We start from the raw sequence: 16,593 nt of genomic DNA, 5'->3' as shown, positions 1-16,593 counted from the left end.
CAAATTAAATAATGCTGGACAGCAAAAAGTAGAAAAATATTATAAGAACAAAAATAGAAAAGAAACGAGTTTCCAGTGTAAAAAAAATGACCTTTATTTTTTTTAATATTAAATGTGATTTAAGCCATTTTGAAACTCACTTTTTCACAAAAATTTAAGTGAGAAAATCGAATAAGTATCAATACCGAAACTATGCTCGAGAACAAACCAAGGGTTGCTAGAGAAAAGAAAGAAAAAAATCACCACATTATCATAAAAACAATCAAAAGGAAACATCACCAGAGTTTCTAGTGAAAAACAAGGGCAGAAATTGAAATCATTAGAATTCATTTATAGCAACCGTGATTCAATTCATGCTGAAATAAATTTTCAGACTTAAACTTGTGAGTCTATTTAATTATTTTACTTGTGACTTAAGCTTGTGAAACTATTAAATACCAATTCACTAGTATATGACACATGTTATTGATTCTATCTGGAGGTATATTTAGATAGATGATGGTTGACATTGTCGGTAGCCTAACCCAAAATTGATTACTCGGACGTTTTCTGAACACCTCTACCTCAAGAGAAACGCCCACTTCGATATGAAGACGCCTACTTTGATAGATGGAACACAGTGAACTTGCTATTTGTGACTGCGACATTGTTCCCCTTACGCTGTTGCTACTCAGTCTAGATCACACTCGCTTGCTAATAGCAACAAAGGAGAAATCAATCACTCAGTCATGATATTGATACAGATCTCACGAATAGTACTCAAAGTCCAGTGATCTTAATACAGCTCTCCCTCCGTCTCACAAAACAACAATGAATCAACTAATGATATTCATTCTTCAAATTCTATCCCAGATAAAGTTCTGGTGGGGGAGTAATGTCGCGTATCTACCACTACAATTATTCAATTTCAATTCACTAGTATGTGAGACATGTTAACTCAATTCTCTATGGAGGTACCTTTAGATAGATGATGATTGACATTGTTGGTAACCTAAGAGCACAAACGCTTATAAAATCTATATTGCTAGACAACAAATAGGAATAAGTAACCATAGAAGCAAAGGATCAAAAAATAAATAAACATCACTAGAGTTCAAGGAGAAAAAAGATGCAGAAAATTCAAAAGTTGGAATTTTTTGTAATAAACAAGATTTAATATTTTCTGAAATACATTTTTGCATTTAAAAGTTCAAGTAAAAGAAGAAAGATTAATCATTAAAATTTATTTATATATAGCTATCATGATTTAACCTATTCTGAAACATATATTACTCATTTAAACTTAAATGAAACCGAATAAGGATTGGCAGTAAAACAGAGCTGGAAAACAAATCAAATCTTGCTAGACAACAACAAAAAAACTTATTATGAAAACAAACAAAAAAGAAAGAAACATCACTAGAATTCCGAAGAAAGCAAAAGAAGAAAGTGCAATAATTATAATTTATTTATTTGTAGCTGTCGTAATGTAATTCAATCTGAAACGATTATTTTCTCATTTAAACACAAACAACACCGAATTTGATTTTATTTGAGTTTAATCGAATAAGGATCTGTAGGAAAACAGTGCTGGAAAACAAATCAAATACTAACAAATAGTAAAAACATGATCGCAGAAAAAAAAAAGAGTTGAAAAATTCAATCATGAAAATACTTCAAAAAACACAAATAAAGAAAAATTAAAACATTAGAACTAAATTATTAAAAACGTGTTCGTTTTCATTCTCAAATACATTTGCTTATTAAAATTTTTAAGAAATAATAATCGCTAGGATATCCTAATATATTGCTCGATGAATCATGAACAACAAATAAATATTTATAAAAGGTTAAACGACAAGTTTAATTTGCAGCCTCTTAACAAAATACAAATTATTTTCTTTCTCAAAGTGCTATATTTCAGAGATCATACAATACACATATTTGAAGATTCATGGCTCATAAAATCCTTTACAATAATTTATTTTCGGGCCAATAATAATCATAATTTTCTAAGGAAGAAAAGAAAAATACCATTATTTTGAGAATCATTTCAAGACATCCCCTTTGGGAAAATGCACATTTATATAATTGGAGGAAATAATGATTCATTGAAAGATTTTTAATTTCGCATTAACAAAAGATTATGCGGAGAAAATAACTATGGAATAAAGCAGCTAGTTTGCGATATATGCTTAGTTTAATAACACCTTTGTTTAATTTGCATGGATAAAATCCGAGGAAAAGGTTTAAATGGTAATTCTGAAATTAAAAAGAATGGGTTCAGATAGGTCGACGTTTATTTATTATTAAATTACTAATATAAAAGGCAGAAGTTATTGACGCAAAAGGTTTTGGTTGTAGTTTGTTAAAATATAATTTAAGCTTTAAAAGTACTATATATATATATGTATGCATATATTTACTGTTAAATGTACATTACTGTAGCAAATAAACATTAGGAACGAACCTAATATTATTAAACAATGAGTTTTTTTTAAAAAAAATGAATAGACTGCTAGAAATTTCTCCGTAAAATGGTTAAAAGCAATTTATTTAACTGTTATTTTACCATATTCAACCAAAACAGTCAATAAAATATAAAAAATGATATTCAAACTGTTAAGTGTGATGACCAACGCTTATTGATTGTTTTTTCCCTAATATGGTTAAACAACCAGAATTCTATCCTCGCCAAAGAAAGCACTTTATAACGCCATATTGCGCCTTTTAGCTGGGTACATATTATAGCAGAGAGATCTTATAGGTTAATCTCATGATCAGCTAAATAGGCATTCGAATCAAAGCGCTGTTACTATAATATTTCTTCCGTTCCTTCAATACATGAAGAGTTTACATTGTCTTACACTCTACAATCCGTGACCCTGGACTATTATAATAGGAAACTATCATTCACACAAAAGTGGCGCAGCACCCACAGAGCTCCAATATCCGTTTAAGTTTCATTTTTATGGTTTAGAAATAATGCTAATTGAAAATGGTTAAAAAACCAATTTTGTTTTCACGGTTATTTAACCGTACCTGTTATAAACGGTTACAAAACCGTAAAGGTAAAAAAAAAAAAAATGTTCCTAACCATAAACTGCATGATTAATTGGATGGGAAGACTGCTGTCGGTCTTTTCATTGTATTGACGGAATGAAAATTCTTAGTGTGTAGTAGAGAATATGAAGAGATAATTGAATTTGAAATTAATACAAATGCATATCGCCAGAGTTAAAAACTATATTGTTTACAGTTGTGATGTAAAATGATAAATTATTGAATGTTGTTTTTAAGACGCTCGTAAGAAGTAACTTTTATTTAAATTACGAAAACTTTGTGAAACATTTATAGAATTAAATACTTTTAATTTAAGAAATAAATAAAGAGAAATAAGTTAATTACATTACAATAGTGTTTTTAATAAATACAGAGCGTTTCATAAAAGATGAGCAAAACTTTAAAAAAAAGGTACTGTATACATCACAATCAGCAGCTTTTATCAAAAAATGCATTATCGGAATTAAAACGCATTGGTGCTAAGGGACGCGAAAGCTGATTTCTTTTTTGTTTTATCTGTGTCATATTTTCCATTAGTCGATGAGCAGCCCAGTAAAATTCAGAGGAAGCATAAAAGTCAGAATACACGTAAACGTTTTTAGAGTTGCCATTAAGGAATTCAAAAATAATCAGGTAGTTTTTTAATGGTTCAATCGAATTTTCTCGTATAGCCTCAAAAGCATATACTTATCACAACATCAAAAAATTTTGAATTTCTCCATCAATCAAGTCAATCTTCTACTTATAGGTTATCAAAGAACTATTAAGTGATTAAAGCAATTTGAATGGAATGAGTTAAAAATTGGTTTTCAAAGGAGTGACCATTATTTCATATGCATGTAGTACAACAAAATTAAAGATTGGCGAACAACTTGAAAATCATCAGGCATATGGTGATGCGCTTCCCCTGTCTCAGCTTAATGTCTGGCGACAAGATCATCCTCATATTCTACAGAGGCGCCAACTCTATTAATATTCTATAAGAGCCTTCAGCTGTCCATACAAAAAGAAATTGAGACATGAAAGATCTGGCGATTGAGGTGATTTATCTGCAGGGCCACTCAGCCATCTTTTTTTTCTATATGTGTCTGTGATGATTTTTATGCATGGAGTAGAAAATTTGCATACGCGAACTTCTTCTTTCTCATAAAACATTTTCATGATAGAGTCATTCTTCTCTTGATAAGTTACATCAGCAGGGATAGAGTTGCATGACCAAGTGCAATCATTAAAAATCTTCTATTTTGAAATCTAGTTTTTTTTTTTTTTTTTTTTTTTTTTTGAAGAGCTAAACTTTGAAAGTAAAATTCTGTGTTCGTATGAAGTTGTTCAGTATGAAGTTGCTCAAATTCTCCAATAATTTAGTTCAATTATATGAATATCATGAGATTTGGAACTGTAGGGAAATTCAACATAGAAGTATTTATTTTTATTTTTCTAGGATTTTCTATGGATTTGGGAAAGTGATTCCTTTAAAATTTTTAAATAAATCTACTATAGGTCAATAATGGTATTCTCCATAATTTAGGTGTTCTGACTCTTTTATCTGATGCATATTTTACTGAAATATATTGCTTAGTTTTTAAATGGTAAGCCTCTTGTTTACTTTTATGAATATAATTTTTAAATAGTTAAATTTCAGAAAAAAAATTCTTTTCAGTAAGTAGGGGAGAGTGGGGTCAATTGTAACAGGGTACGATTGTAACAGAGCAAAAATTTCGAGTGTCGGGTTCTAGATTTGGTTCCTAGGTGGCGCACAAGGTGTATTTAATAAATCTACATGTACACCCCTGATGGCAATCATTTTTATGTACTTTTGAAAGAGTTAGATCACGAAAGATATTTTCACGCCACGCAAGTACTTTTTTTTGGTATTAGAATATTATATTGTAACAAAGTAATTTTGTTTAAACAAATAAAAATTAGTAACCGAATATGTAAGTGGACACCTTAATTAACATTTCAATAAAAAAAAGATTAGTTTTGTTAATTAACTAGCATTGTTTTTAACAAATGAAGCTGAAATGGCGTCTTGGGGACAATTGTAACAATAAGTAAAGGGACGGTTGTAACAGCTGAAAATAAATAATCTTATGTTTACAAACCATTACTTAAGTCTTTAAGAACCACCAATAGTTTCCTATATCATTTATATTATGTTGCATGTGCATTATTTTATTTATCACCTTTCACAGCATAAATTAAAATTTTTAACCCCTTAAAGTTAAAAGCTTAACCCTTTAGGTCTCTGCTCATTATTATTTTTACTCCTAAAATATCACTACTATTTTGATCAATACAGAAATATATCACAACTATGATAATATGTATAATTAACTATGTTTTAGTTGAATTTATGAACTGTTACAATTGACCCCGTAAGTGGGGACAATTGTAACAAGTGCTCGACTGTCAAAAATTGTTAATAACTAATATAATAACATTTAAAATTAGGTATTTATTTTTTTTTTCTAGTAGAGGATAGTCTACTTTACTCGTCTGTCAATTAATACTAATAATATATTGGATTTTTTGTTAGTTAAAGATAGTTAAGTAAAAAATGTTACATTTGACCCCACTCTCCCCTACCTATCTAAAATCGTCAAGTTGAAAGTTTTTTCTCCCTTTCCCCCCGTCAGCCGAACATGAAAAATAAATTAAATTTGTAAAATAATTTATCTCCTAAAAGGTGAGGAAAATATTTTCCTTTTTGAAAAGCACATCTTATTTGATTTAAATGGTCAAATACAAGTTTCTTACGTCTAAGAAAGCCTTGCACAAAAAATTCAATTAATGGAATACTTTCAGTTATAGAAACTCTAAAAACGAAATTGATGATTTAAACCCCATTTATTGATCAAAAAACTTTGTTTAAAATACATATTAGGATAAAAAATTTCAGCAGACTGCAAATTTTATCAAATTAGAAAGTGAGCTACTGTAAGTACCAGAACTTACTCTACTTTATGATTAATATAAATGTCTCATGATGATTGCCACTTATAGCCCAGGCATATAAAATGCATATTTTATAACTAATTAATTTTAAACTAAATATTCATTGCATTTTTCATAACTAAAATAAATTTGTAAAATTTCAGAAACGTAAGAAAAAGTATTTTTTTTTTAATAATAATATCGCCTATTTTACCACGTTTATATCAACTTGCCTTCGTGTATGTCTGTTCGGGTGGAATTTTGTAATCTATTTTAAACTAACTTCCCGACTAGCTACAGACTTCAAATTTGGCCCATAGTTCAGAATTGGATGACAATGCATGAAAATGAAGAGAAAAAATACATACAAAGTAAAATAAAGTTAAAATTAAAGAGAAATTAATATTTTCGCTATTGTCTTTTGTTGTCGATTCGATTATTTCAAATTAGTGTCACGGGTCAGTTGAAAGGCTTTGTGTACAGTGAGTGAAAAAAATTGAGATTTTGGAAGTGAATACAAAAAAAAAATCAAAATCAAAATAATATTTTTAAAAACCACGTTTTGTCAGTGGAGAATAATAATTAAAAAACAAAACTTTGAAAAACGTAAAAAGTGGGGCGTATGAAATACATAACAGTACATATACACATTCATCCACACATTTTCTTACTCATGCACATGCACAACCACATACACATCCACATTCAGATACAATTACATATATACATACACATATTCTCGTGAGCACACATACTGTTACTGTTATGTATTTCATGCGCCCCACGTTTTTCGTTTTTAAAATTTTTGTTTTTTAATTATTATTCACTACTACAAAAACGTGGTTTTTAAAAATATTTTTTTTATTTTGATTTTTAAGATTGAGTGCAAAGATTTTAGACCATTTAAAAAATGACCTAAAATCCATGAACTTAGTAAACATTTGCGTTCTAAAAAATATTTCGTAGAGAAAATAAATGTGAATAGTTTCTATAGTTTATATGTTAAAGGAAAAGCAGTCTTCCACTTTTGATGCTCCGACTTTCTTAAACGTTAAGGAAATCTTTTTTTTTCTATAAAAAACAAAGAAAGATGCGTTGCCATGGAAACTAAAGGACTTCTCTCACGGAACAATGGTTTGAAGGAAACCTCACTCAATAGAAGATAAAAATGCATTTTTATTTATTTTGACATTTTTTTTTGAAATAACAAGGCCGATTTCAAATCAAAAGTAAATACATCAAAAAAAGTTTATGCATGGAACCTCGCAAATAAATAGATTCAGTAGAAATATTCATTTACTATCCAACAGAAAATAAATTTTAAAAAATTGACAATTAATTTTAATGTATTATTAAATATCTTAACAACCACATACCTAAATTTAAATTTTGAACTCTTTAGTTAGCCTGAAAGTGGTCAGATAAATTCTATTTGGCCGTAATATAATGGCAGATTATGTTTATGTAATTTATCTCATGTAATCATCTCATGTAATTTATCTCATGTATTCATCTCATGTAGTTTACTGTGAAAGTTGAATATTAGAGTACAATTTACATTTTATAACAAATTTACTTGAAAAAATTCCTGATTTTTATCTATATTTATTTAGTCATTATAGTTAGGAGATAGTTATGTGCATAGAAAACCCTTTTTATATGGGTAATCTGGGTCCGAAATTGAATGGAGGCTCCTGCATCCATTCAAATGAATTATCACGAATTGAAATATACAGATATAGTTGCCTTTCAACATACTTTGCATGCAAATCCATGCATTTTACTAATGAAATATTCATGATGTGCATATAAGCTCTTGTTCTGAAAATTTTGATCTCAAAGCAAGATCAACGAGAGGCCGCCTCATTTATCACAAATATTAGTTAGCTGATATTCCAACGATGTCAGATGTGGTTAATTGTTGTTTTTATGAGTTTCCATCATCTTGTTTTAACTTTAACTGTATAGAATTTATTCAGTCTTTATAGCAACGAAGAGATTCAAATTAGGATTGAAGACAAAGATAACATGCTAAAATGATGCTCATAATAAAGGAAAATAACTTTTTATTGAATAACTTAGCAAAGCATTTAGACCAATTAAAGAATTCAAATCTCGTCAATTTTTAATTTTAAAATTGCACTTTTTTTTAATAATTGAAAAAATTACATATTGAAATTAAAATGGAATTCTAAACTCTTAGACGAATAATAAAATAAGATATCTAAATAGCGTGCATTAAGGATTTGAAAATTCGAAGGATTCGAAAAAGTTTTTTAAATTTTCATGGAATTAGGATTTCTGACATTCATAGTTTCAAAAAAAATTAAAAATTGATTACGTTGAAAAAGCCCATTTAATATTTTAGCTTAATTTTACCTTTCACTGAGAGAAAAAAAATAAAATAACGTTTTAGTACCTGCTACAATTGTAGTATATACACATTTGTTTTACCATTAAAGTATAGACATTTAAGCATACCATTTTTTTCAATGGTGAAGCGATTGCTAAAGCAAAAATCTACGTGAATAAAGTTTAAATTAAAGTATAAAAATGGACGTGACTTTTTTTGAAGAAAACAAGCTTTTAAATTATTTTTTGCCAAACACCTAAAAACTATTTATACGGTTCGACAATTCTTATTTGTCACCTAAAACCTTGACAATTAAAAGCGTAGCATTTACACGTTTTTTATAATGAAAAATTGAAATAAAATAAAATAAGAAATTGAAATACAAATTAAATGTTCCGAACTCGTATGCGTTCTTATTTCCAATTTATTTAATGACCTTGTAAAATATGAGGAATATTATTTCGCGCGTCTATTTTTTATTTTTATTTTTGTCACTTTTTTTCTAAATAATAATCTATGTTTCATTGTACACATGTATATTATTTGAATCACACAGTTTTGTATTTATCACTGTTAGTTTTATGGTGTCCAAAATACTTTATAAAACTATTCACCCAAATTTAAGATGAATTAGTATTTCACGTCATTAATTATTTCAACTGCGAAAGATAAACAAGTTATTTAATCCAGAAGTACATAAAAATTCTACTAAAGTAACCCAATTTTATACTAATGACATTTCTGATAAAAAAAAAAACAATTGGTTAATGAAACCAAAATAAACGGTATTTAAACCATTCATTTCGTAATTTTTCCAATCCTATATTAACGATATATTAACTATTAAATTCTGGTTTTTAAAATTATGCTCATTATTATCACACATGTGGTTGAAAAAACATAGACTGAAAAGTAAATTTAACCGAATAAATGGCTATTATACAATTTCTCTCAGGCGTCATGATAAAATGACCAATTTTACCAAATTTCGTTACATTAAAATCAATATTTTATGATTAATTTGACCAAAATCATTTCCAAAGCATGTCGTTAAAAATTGCTGAGCTTTTTGGTATGCCCGTAGAGTCACAAACACGGTGAAATTTACCATATTCTGGTAGTTTTTACGAAACTTCTCTGTGTCATGAGTAATTTTAAAACACATTATAAAAATTATCATAACAATTATATGAATACATTTAACGGAATTATTTTATTTCATGGATGTAAAGCAAATAATAATGAGCAAAGGTATTTAAATAATTCATGACTCATTTTTTAATTGAAAAAAAAACATTATCCATGCAATTTGTACTTTTGTAAGCTAATATGACGTATATCATTTAATAATTCGGAACTAAATTTTGACGAAATAGAATGAAGAGCTTGAGAAATAGCAGTTGCAATGATATTGAATTGCTATAGCAACGAGAATAGGCGGCAAATTAACAGGAACAGTTTTCCAATCCAGTGCGAGGAATAGTATGAAGCAGCATTGTTAATGACAGATAATGTAATTGTGTGTCTCTGAGTTGCATCACATGTATCGTAATGAAGACCATAATTGGATACCTGGTGTCTTCATTAATAGTAAATACCATTAACATATAGTTAAAATCTTGTTAATATTAAGCATAAAGCCCAAAGGGTTTGTACTCAAGTATAAATTTTTTTTCTTCAAAAGTTAATGATATCCTTGGTCACAGATTAATTTCTAAAATACTTTAAATATAGTTAAATTTCGAATTACGAATAGTTACATTACGAATAGTTACATTTCAACGATTTTACTTAATAATAATAATAAGATATTTTATAATGTAATTCAAAATCGTTAGAGTTCAATCTAGAGAAGATCCAGTAGTGGACTGATCGTAAAGACACGATTCCCAGTGGAACACTGAAGTCAAGCATCACTGTCTGCGGGCAGTAAGTGGGTGAGTGACCACTTTGATCAGCCAGCGTAGGGATCGAGGGTGAACGGTATCAGTCCTCGTTTAACTGTTTTACCGTAAAGTGTTCATCTTCTCGAGCAAGTCACCGGCTACCAAAGCAGAGGAGTCATCTGCTCTGTAGAGGATCATAATTACAATGGTATGTCTTCGGATCATTACCAGGGATGTTTCCCAGACAGTCGCAAATTGCCCATTGTGCAACTCTAGTGCGACGTAAATAAAGTACCTACTTTAATGTATAGAATACATTTATGAAAGTGTGAAAAATTACTAGTTTTTTACTGGAACAGAACGCAAAATAAAAAATTTAATATCATAATTGCTTTAAATCTGATTATTGAATTTTTTTAATTGGTGTGAAAGGCTAACTTAAACTGGTGTTAATAATTTGATTGGATGAAATTATTGTTCGTGATGAACATTATGGTATTCCTGTAATGAATCATTACTAAACCATATGAACGGAAATTTACCAAATAAATGATTTAAACATCGTATATTTTGGTTTTATTTACCCGGGTTACATTTTTTTTACCAAAAATATCCTTATCATACAGTTTAAAGATTTTAACAGAATTTTTTTCTCCGTGCGTTAACCAAACAAATATATTATATAAAATTATTGATTATGATGACCATCACATAATCGATTGAATAATATTATCGATCACGATCATTGCCTGTTGTTATCGATTCGAACTGATCGATTGTTTCATGCAATATGAGCACACACTACTTTAAGTTGCAAAAATACACAAAAAAACGCATTCTCAATAAATTCTGATTTTTAATAATCAATTAAAGATGGAAGGGCAAATGGAATCAGGAAAATATTATCGCAATAGTTGAATCAAAAAGATGTCGAAAGTTTGATCTCCTTAATCTTAACTCTAATGTTTGAGTATGTATGGAACTAAACCAAATAATATTTACACACAATCAAGCAATTATTTTTTCCAAAAATACTTTTATGTAAAATATATTATTTTATGATCGTTTGCACATTTGTATTATTTAATTTATAACTAATCTAAACAATTGAATTATGAGGTAAGGAAGTTTTTATGACTTTTAAAACTTTGTATTTTTGAATGATAGCAAACAATTGAGGGTTATCACCCTAATAACTCTTAAAAATAAAAATTTATAAAGTACGTCTTTTTTTGAAAAAAAGAAACTCTAAGACAGAAATTTGGTTTTCATTATTGAAATTTACGATGTTTTAATAGATGTCAAAAATGGTTTAACTTGCGAATCAAATTTATTTTGTTCGATCATTAATACATTAAATGATAAGAAATAATAAATAATAAGAAATAAGATAGGAAATAATAAATAATAAGAAATAATAAGAAATAACATAGGAATAATAAATAATGATATAAAATAATATATTGTGTAAGCAAATGGGATACCGGTATCCCTTTCACGTATTTTTCTGACGCTCTAATTACACGAAAAAATATATTTCGGTAATTTTTAATTGTAAAAATGATTCTAATGCTTACTTAAAAACATGTTTGATTAACGGAATTATATCTGTGATAAATTTAAAATTAAAAAAATAATAGTTTGAATTTTTTTAAATTCCTAATCAAAAATTAATTTGGTAAATTTAAAAGTTATCCAATGAATGATAACGCTTTAGCTTGGATTTAAATAGATGCAAATAATTTAAAATTTGAAAAAAAAATACTGTTTGGAAGAGTTAACCTTTAGACAACAAATATATGGCAAGAAAAAGCATTTCGAAAAGCAAGACCAGCGTTTCGTGCTATATTCCATAATCATAAATTTTTAAATTGCTAAGCATAATATTTTTCGCTTATTTTGACCTATTAATACAAAATAATGAAAAAAGTATGAAAAATATGTTTAATGACAATCCTGCGTCAAAGATTAAATAAGTTGTTTAAATATGAGTAAAAATACTTTATTTCGCTGGAGTAATTCCAGAAATTTAGTATAAAACATTAATGAATGGAATTCTAATATATAGATCTCTTTTCTAACTAAAATAAAACTCATATTTCCCCGAGTATTCCTAACCTACTTATTTCGAATTTCAATTTGAAATTTGTTAGAAAATATATTCCGAGAAATTGCGTTTTCTACAGTATGACTTAACTTAAAATATCTCTTAGTAACTTGTGCTCAAATTTATAAGCTGAATAGGATTAATCTGTGGAACCAATGAGATTGCGTCTTACTACGAGAATATTGGATAGTTAGATTAAAAGTTAAAAGAATGTTCCGCTTTTCATTCTGCGTTTTGTACAATTCACTAAAAAGGAAAAAAAGGTTCATAACTTTCATTGTATATTTTTTTGATTTTCATTTACTAAGACTAAAAGATAAAAAGTTACTAAGACATAAACTAATAATTTGATTTCCCAATAACTATTTGGCTGATTTGATTTAAAGTTTGAATTTTGCTATTAAAATTTGCATTCTTTAAAATGTAGATAAAATCAGAGGAAGTATGTTATTCTTGCATCTAATTTCACAATTTAATATCATCTGCATTAATTTATAACATGTTTAATGTTAGGACGTCAATCATTAAGATTGAGTCATAGTATGTGAAAATCCGATCATCAAATTCCAAAGTTCTCCTTTTTTGCACTGGGCATAAAATGTTTTATGCAATTTTAATTTCTTGTTTAAAGTCAACCTACTACGGCAAGTTGTATCACACATAGCACAAAAATTTTAATTATCACTAAATCATTAATTTCTACTTATTTTTCATTAATGCATCCTTCAAACTGTTAATTGTAATAAAGAGTTATCAGTTTTTAAAAGAAACACTCTATGTAAGATTACTTTTAAAGAAACAATTCACGCTATTCTTATTCCAGGAAAAATGGATGTCAAAAAAAATGTTCGTAACGCAAATAAAACCGTTTCATTACTAAAATATACGATACTGTAACTTTTTTCTCTGAATAATAAGTTCATTTAAAGTATTATTGATTCGCATATGTATTAAAGATAGTTTTGTCTTAAATTATTCACTAAACTATGAAGAAACAAAAGCAAATTTTAATTTTTCTTCAACGCTTAGTATTTGCGATTTTTTGTAATTGATCAAAATGGGTGTTTTTGAATATATACTGTTTTGATAAATTAGTCTTGGCCAATCCTAACAATACAAACTACAGCAAAATGTTTTCTCAACATTTGAAAAATTATTGGCCAAATAATATTTAAAAATTACATTAAGTGATCTTTTAGACATATTTGACATTAATAACTATATTTAAAGAATATTATGTATAATATAGGATTTAAATGAGCTAATGAAGGAAGATTTTTTCAGAAGTTCTATGAATCGTATTAATCCGATTATTATCCATGATTCAATTTATTTAAGAAATTCAATTATTTAAGACATTTATTTAAGAAATTCATTTATGATTCAATTTATTTATTAAATTATTAGAAATATATAGAATTCTTTCAATATTTCATAATTTTCACAAACACTAAAAATTTCAAAAAAAAATCTTTATTCCTATAAAAATTGCTTATGAAGAAGTTCATTAAATACAAAAAAGAAAGATCCCTAAAATCACGTCAACTCTATAGTGACCTCAAGCACTCGACGAAAACATTTCTGAAGCATTTATACATTTTGTTCTAGTTACATTTGCATTTCCTATAATCTAAAATATACAAAACATACATACTAACATAGCAAGAAAACTATGTATCTTTTGGTCATAATTGCGTATAACTCTTATAATATCAAAATTATGAAATTTCAGCTAGTGAATTTCAGTTGGTCATCCTTGAAAGCTGAAAAGATTTTAGTGAAGTAATTCAGTCGTTTGTTTTTTTACCCTCAAATATATGAATTAAATAGGGTTGATTGTTAGCAGATATATTGTATTTATTAGCGCTAGTGCATTCTAAAATTAACAAACTATTTATTGATACGTTAAAAAAATATAGTTATTTTTTAATCATAGGCTATTTTTGTTTTTATCTCTGAAACGATCTGAAGAATTCATTTTATTGCTTATAATCAGATAAATGCATTAAGGATAAGTACTCAAATAATTTTTATAAAAAACAAAAGCTATTCTTCTTTTTTAAAAAAATATAACAATTTAATAACTTAATATAAAAATTTGTAAATATTTATTGCAACAAAAATAAAACACGTTTTGATTATAAATTATTTATATGAAATAGATCAATGACTTTATTCAATACCATTACTGAAATGCGAAATTAACAAGCCATATACTGATACATTTAAAAAGTATATAAACGTGCTTTTTCTCATGAATCATATTTTTTTATCTTTGTTTTACTCTTTCGAAAAAATTAACTTATATTCTAAAAGTTTTTTATTTTCATAGCTTATAAATAAATAAATTTATTAATAAATATTAAAATTGCTTTCTTTTTGTAAAACATTAAAGTAATCTTCATAAAAATTTCACAATTTAAAAAAATACAACAATGTATTCATTTCTCAAAAAATTAAATGCGGTTTGCTTAACAATTATTTCAATTTGATATATAAATGCATTTATTGCTATTCAATACACTTACCCAAATTTTAAACTCAAGAACCATATATAGATGAATTTAAAAAAGTATGCAAACGTAATATTTTAACCTTTGTTTAACTTTTTTCTTAAAATTTCACTTATATGCTAAGAAATTTTTTTTTATGACTTTCAATTAAATAAATTTATTAATGACAGGGTAATAAAATATTTTTTCTTGTGAAAACGTAAGTTATCTTTTTAAAAATGCAACAATTTCGAAAAGCAAACCCCAACATAAGTAGAAATTAATTGCCATAAAAAAATTGCTCACCAATTCTAATATTCTCGGGTAAACCGCGGGCACAGTCAACTTGCTGAAAATAAACAATCAAAATAATCAGCAAGTGTCGCATTCCAGCCATGGCTATGGGTCAAGCCAATACACCACCTTCAACTGCTCACCCAAGCCATGGTTCCCTCAGATGATGCCAATCCAATGGAATAAAAACACCAAATAAAAGTTAACACGGAATGAATAAGATTCGAAGGCTTGTGATCGGCCTCAATCCCAATCTCTGTTCTGCAGGGAAGTGATACAAGGGATCGGATGGGGATGAGGGCTCAGGTGGGGGGGTGAGGAATGTCCGCGGAGGCTGAAGATGGCACGCATGCGTGTGCCCACGCGCCATCCTTTAGAAAGAGAATGATTCTTGATGAAGGGATGCTCTTAGTTCTCAATGGGATTTCTAACTAAAGAGAAGAATGATGATGTCTCAGACCTTTATTTGGAAAAGTGAATGTAATTGAATAAAATTAGATTTTTTTTGTTCTTCAATTTTTTTCTTATTTTAGAAGTTAATTTTGTATTTTATCTTCATGCAACAAATTAGTTTTGAAATGTAATACAATTTACAATACATTAAGCTTATGTTAAAACTGAAGTGCGTTGAAATTACTTAACACGTTGAAAGCCCCGCTAATTTTTCATGGCTTTCCCGTCTGGCCAAACAACAAACTAAATTTGCAAATATTAGACCGATTTTGCTAGTTTTTTAAAAGGTTTAGCGTGACGTATCTGATAAAAGTGGTGAATTATATAAGCCTACGAATTGTTTAGAAATAGTGGTGGATGAAAATCTACTAAATTGAATTTTTATTAAACCAAGAATCACAATTAATAAACTACCACTTGAAAATATTTATTCGCTTTCCGGAGCAAGTTGGCATCTCTGTGTATATAAATAACGCTATTTTTGTGTGTTCTATATTGCATTAATGTTCTTCAAACCATTTTAGTAACTATAATAATATTTAAAAAAATAAAAATTTCCTCGAATTATGTGTTTCTAATATTCTTATCTTCGCCGGTAACCGGTGACCCCCGTTGCGCTACGAACAAATTCAGTGCCGGTCACCGGCAACCCCCGCGTCATTCAACGTGTTAATCTACAGATTATCTAAGTAATGTGCAGTTAACTAAGGTAATCCATTAAAATGTTGAAAATTGTTTCATTTCTCCAATTTCCAAGGTAATCAGTACAAGGTAATCAGCACATAGAAAAATTCCACAGTACTAACTATACTGTAAAAAAATTCCGAGTAAGTTACGGTATATAGTACCGGCATTTTGGGTGATTCATCTATAAAATCCACTTCACCGTCAAATACTATACTACTATAATATTTACAGTAATATAATTGGAGTGATTCAGTGATTTTATGATATTTATTTCGTAAAAATTACGTTACATTAGATTTTTTTTCCTTTGCATGTTCCGTTAAAAATGAAATTTGCGGTACA

At 28.0% G+C, this 16,593-nt stretch overlaps 1 protein-coding gene across 1 annotated transcript in view; it reads right to left on the bottom strand.

The window, feature by feature from the left end:
- The window catches only part of LOC107444771 (glutamate receptor ionotropic, kainate 2), a 112,313-nt gene extending 96,914 nt beyond the window's left edge, over positions 1-15,399 (bottom strand). The window contains exon 1 of the mRNA XM_071186014.2: positions 15,124-15,399. Within this exon, the coding sequence (XP_071042115.1) occupies positions 15,124-15,214 (91 nt within the window). The 5' untranslated portion in view covers positions 15,215-15,399. The remainder of the gene's footprint in view (positions 1-15,123) is intronic.
- Between the last annotated feature and the right edge of the window lie 1,194 nt (positions 15,400-16,593).

This window comes from Parasteatoda tepidariorum, chromosome 5, assembly GCF_982258835.1.
Source record: "Parasteatoda tepidariorum strain Cologne lab strain chromosome 5, Ptep-v5.0, whole genome shotgun sequence".
NCBI classification, from domain to species: Eukaryota; Metazoa; Arthropoda; class Arachnida; order Araneae; family Theridiidae; genus Parasteatoda; species Parasteatoda tepidariorum.
This window is presented reverse-complemented; position numbering and strand designations above follow the sequence as displayed.